The sequence below is a fragment of the Morone saxatilis genome, unplaced genomic scaffold (genome assembly GCF_004916995.1).
Source record: "Morone saxatilis isolate NCDOM2014 unplaced genomic scaffold, NCSU_SB_2.0 Contig2, whole genome shotgun sequence".
Lineage (NCBI taxonomy): Eukaryota > Metazoa > Chordata > Actinopteri > Moronidae > Morone > Morone saxatilis.
Genome location: NW_023339762.1, coordinates 19,856,260 through 19,860,987, shown reverse-complemented (window position 1 = coordinate 19,860,987; position 4,728 = coordinate 19,856,260). Strand labels below are relative to the sequence as shown.

The 4,728-nt window shown below is 40.7% G+C and overlaps 1 protein-coding gene across 1 annotated transcript in view; it reads right to left on the bottom strand.

Moving 5' to 3' along the window:
• The window catches only part of itpr2 (inositol 1,4,5-trisphosphate receptor, type 2), a 52,788-nt gene that overhangs the window by 9,859 nt on the left and 38,201 nt on the right, over nucleotides 1-4,728 (bottom strand). The window contains exons 49-55 of the mRNA XM_035664916.1: nucleotides 4,028-4,203; nucleotides 3,751-3,915; nucleotides 3,415-3,598; nucleotides 1,802-1,888; nucleotides 528-649; nucleotides 199-364; nucleotides 8-105 (exon numbers count right to left, since the gene is read on the bottom strand). Of these exons, the coding sequence (XP_035520809.1) occupies nucleotides 8-105; nucleotides 199-364; nucleotides 528-649; nucleotides 1,802-1,888; nucleotides 3,415-3,598; nucleotides 3,751-3,915; nucleotides 4,028-4,203 (998 nt within the window). The remainder of the gene's footprint in view (nucleotides 1-7; nucleotides 106-198; nucleotides 365-527; nucleotides 650-1,801; nucleotides 1,889-3,414; nucleotides 3,599-3,750; nucleotides 3,916-4,027; nucleotides 4,204-4,728) is intronic.

Here is a 4,728-nt window from a genome sequence, read left to right as displayed (position 1 = left end):
CCCTCACCAGAACTAGGAAGTAAAGGTAGTGCCACATGCTGTGTTCGGATTTGATATGCTCCTCGAAGGACACTGTCTTATTGTCAAATCTGTCTCTTTCCAACCCTGCAAGACATTAGCTCTGTTTAACAGGAGTTCTTCCAAATATACTGTCAGTCATTTGCATACAATATTGGTCAACCACAAAGGTGTACGCACCACAGATGAAACAGGTGGTTTTCAGGATCTCCTCCTTCCTTTGTTTCTCGCTTCTCAAGTCGGCAAAGGTGTCGATGATGACACCAAAGATGAGGTTAAGAACGATGATGATAACGACGAAGAAGAACAGAAGGTCGTAAACCACTCGGGCCGCAAACAGAGGCTCCTGGATGGTCAATGAACAGGTAAAATATGGAGAAAATGCATCATTTAACTTTCACCATAACTACAAATTTAATTCTAACAGTTTTTCCTTCACACTTAGAAGGGGCCACTAATTCCTACACACTGGTCCTTTAAGTACAAAGCAAATTTTGAAATTGTATTACATCTTTGGAGGGTCTCCTGAGAATGTCGCCCACACCTCCTCCATTACGTAGGCCGTGGTTCAACACTGTGATTATACACATGAGCAGCGTGTCGCACATCCTCTCTGTCCCATTGTCTTCATCTGTAACACACAGGACATCATGTGAGAATAGACAGAATAGGACAGAGAATGACAAATACGTTATTAAAATGATTATTTCAAGAAAATATATAAAAACAGTCGACAATAAGGGAAAATTTGCAGTTTTGGCTCCTAAATATCGACATTTGTGTTACAGCAAGTGAACAGCCAGTGAGCAATCAATATCCTTTAAGCTACAAATGACACAAGATTGGCCTGACATACATAAATGTACAACACTTCTGTTGTTGTAGCTCCTTTTCGTCACGTAGTTCTCCTTATTTAATGACTAAGCACTGAATTTAATTCATATAACCCTCATAAGCACAGCATCCATTTTTATTATTATTATTATTATTATTAATCTGAATTTAACTGAACTGAATTGAATCCAATTGTGTGAAAGGTTTTAAGAACACTCAAGTTAAGGGGAAAAAAACTCAATACAGTCTGACCTAATTAAAAACATGACTTTCACAAAAAGGGGGTAATAAAACACCTTTTATCAAAAGCAGATAATGGTGTGACTAAAGATCAAATGGATACCTTTAACTCCCTCGACTCCTCAAATGTGAGAATAAAACAGAAACAATGAAACAAATTAAAGCTCTATACAATATGAAGAAATGTACTATATTATTTATGTTGCATATGAAATGTGTACATGTACAGTGAATAGGAAATGGCAGGCAACGCTGATGAGGACAAAGAGGTGGTGAAGGATGTGGATAAGATCACGTGCATGCTCCTATGGTGCAGGTGATCCATGGAGACGCAGGAGTACAAACAGGAGTGTGAGTCACCGCCTCTGCCTCATCAAGTTTCTTTGTATGCGTGCCTTTGTGTATGTGTGTGTGTGTTTGAAACAGTGTATGATTGCTAGAGTGCATGTCCCAGTGTGTGCGTTTTGTGTAAGTAACCTTTCAGGAAGTGACTACTGCTGGAAAGGTCACATACACACCCACACCCCGGTCAAACAACAAAATCTTAAAAACTGGTCAACTTAACAGTGACTTTCACAATGGGCAGGATTTAAAGTAAAATAAAATAAAATGTAGGGAAATAAAATAAAATTAATTTAATAAAATAAAATATAATGTAATTTAATTTAATTTGATTTAAAAACTAAATTAATTTAATTTAAAAACTTACCAGTAACAGATTTGGATGTTGAAACAGGGCAGCTGTCTTTCATACATGAGTTGCCAACTCCTTTATTACTCAATAAATCCTCTTTTCCTTTTCACAGAAAAAAAAAAGAAAAAGGGAAAATGTGTAGTCGATTAATGATAACTGCACACAGAATTTACAAATGAAAGAAGACGGTTATATTGTGGTCTGGCATTAAAACTTCTTCCAACTAATTCTCATCAGGGCCGGTAAAATCGGCAAGAAAGATATAGTCAGACATTATGTAAACTGAGGCAGCAGCTGCTGGGTGGGTGGTGAAGTGTTGCTGAAAAAACCTGAACAAATCATTTGCACATCGGCAAAGCCCTGAGCAGCAGTGGAGCTGTACTTGAGTGTGATCAGCTCAGGCAGACAGGCAGAAGGAGAACTGTACACCTGGGTCAGAGTGTCACTAAAAGGGCCTTCTTCCCTGACAGGCTGGAGGACAGAAGGCAGGGCTGGGAGACAAGAGCCAGAAGAAGAAAAAGATGAAGAAGAGAGGAGGGGACAGGGGGGGCTTAGGCGGGGTGCAGGGGTCACTGCCCAGAGGCAGCAAGCAGTGTGGACAGGGTGCTCCTCAGCTCTGATGGAGCTCCGGTTGTGCCTCAGCTCACCCAAAAGCTAACAGATAGACAGGCGTGAGCCCAGCTGGTTACATAATCCACCACTGCTCTGCTGTGTCTGCTGTGCTCTATCCAGCAAAACACAGGATGGCGCGGCCACCAGGTTATGCAACAGGTGCACATGTGCTAGCAGGTTGTCTCCCTGACCATCAGTGCACTGTGTCGGAGCTAATTTAAACTCCCACGCTCTACACAGCGTTTTCAAAACGTGTCTGGGTTTGTATATGCAGTACACTGTACATATTCTACAATTCTTTATGCGTAGATGCAAATGATGATTTACAATTTTTATTGAGAAACTGAGTAATCCAAAAGGGTAAAGAAAATAAATCAGACACAATACAATAATATTCAATATGGTGGATCAACGTATGACAGTAAAACCAAGTTGGGTAATGAATTTATTTTGAGTCAAAGAATGCTTTTGATGACTGTCTTGACGGTTCAGAGGTTATTTTTAACAATGTTGAAGTGTCTGATATATACAGTATATAGAGCTACTGACTGCTGGGCCTGCCAGTTATCTTTTATATTGCTTTGACACTCATTAACTTTTAGGATGTGCAATCTCTAGATTATGTTCAGACCAGAAACACACAGACAACACAGAGAGATTTATGAGAGTAGTGTAAAAGAGTGCAGGTTAGGTTAGGTTAGGTCATGAAGCAGTTACAGCATAAAACAAATAAGTTTAAAGTCACAAGAATTGGAAAAAAAACAAAACTTTTCCAAAGTATTTTAGAAATATGTGATAAAGCATACACCTGACAGGGAATGAGGGTGAAAAGTTGAAGGATTATATGCAATAAAGGTTCTTACCCTGACTCAAACCAGGATATTGTAAGTACAGGACACCAGGATGCCTCTCGAATAACAGACTTTTATTTTGCCAAGACAGGAGTCAAGCTACACGGCCTGGGCCTTCACTGTGCACGGCACAGTAAAATAATGAGTGTTTTAACAAGTTCTGACCTGGTGTAGGAAGGCGGTCCACCTCCAAGCGGAAGTCATCCTTGAGGAAGAGGAAGCCAATGATAGAGAAGAAGTAGACAAGAAAGATGGCCAACACAGCTGTCAGAATAATAGAGCGGCCATTCCTCGTCACACTCTTAATCACGTTGAGCAGCGTCTCCTCTCGTTTCAACAGGTCGAACAACTGTGGAGGGAGATCAACATCAGTGAGAAATTAGCGAAATTGATTCATTCGGAAGAACTGTTCTTGCACAGTCAGAGTGCTTGTCTCTAAAGTGCTACGCTGATCAATCAGTCACAATGTAATGGAAACAAAATATGTAAGAGATTTCTTACCAAAAAGCTGTAGAAGAACTCGTGCACGCAGAGGCCCAGGACGCAGATGATGGCATAGCACAAATGGAAGATAAAGAGCATGTCCATAACAACTGCTTTATAGCCTCGAGTGAACGTCCCCTGGTTGCCCACAAAACTCACAAGAAAGACTAACTTGTTGAACAGCTGAAAGAGAATAAAAGAAGACTCAGGTATGAAAAAGAACGGCTTTGATGTCTGAAGAGAAAAGAATGCACATGTCCCTCAACAGCACTGGGTCAAATCTTCCATTACTTACATTGATAGTACCGAGCAACAACAGAGCAGGACCCAGGCCCATGGTGTAGATGGCACGTAGAATGAGGGAGACCAGGAAGAACAGGATGCCCCACGGCTTGGGTAAGACAGGAAGTAATGTGGTGAACACCCCCAACGCCACCCACAGTAAGATATTCCAGAACGGGGACAAGGTTCCTGCACAGAAGAATAAAGCATCAATCAAGGCACCACACACCAATTCTCTGAAACATTGTGGCATTTCTCTAATGAATTATTCACCGGAGCTAATAGCTTAACTTAGCACAACACAGTCAGAGGCGACACTTTAAAATGTCAAACAGTGGTCTGTAGGGAGGGACCAGGGCAACTTCTTCTGCAGGTCGCTCTCTAAACCACTGAAGTGAAGCTCACGATTCGTTAGGAAACTGCAGTGTTCTGATCATTAACTGATAAAAGAGGCTTTCGGGAAATTCAAACACATGTTCATGTTTCAGTGAGGCTTAAACCATTTGATCAGACTATGCCTATTACTTTTGTTAACTTTTGATTTGCGACTGATGATGTCTGACAATGTGATTCATTAAAGAAAAGATAGATACATGTAAAGTGGGAGAGTAGGAAAGAATATAAGCAGTTGACCTAGCCTCTGATTGGACCTCAGAGTGAAGTTGGGTGGATCTATGCAGGAATTTACATCTCAACATACCAATAAAGATAATT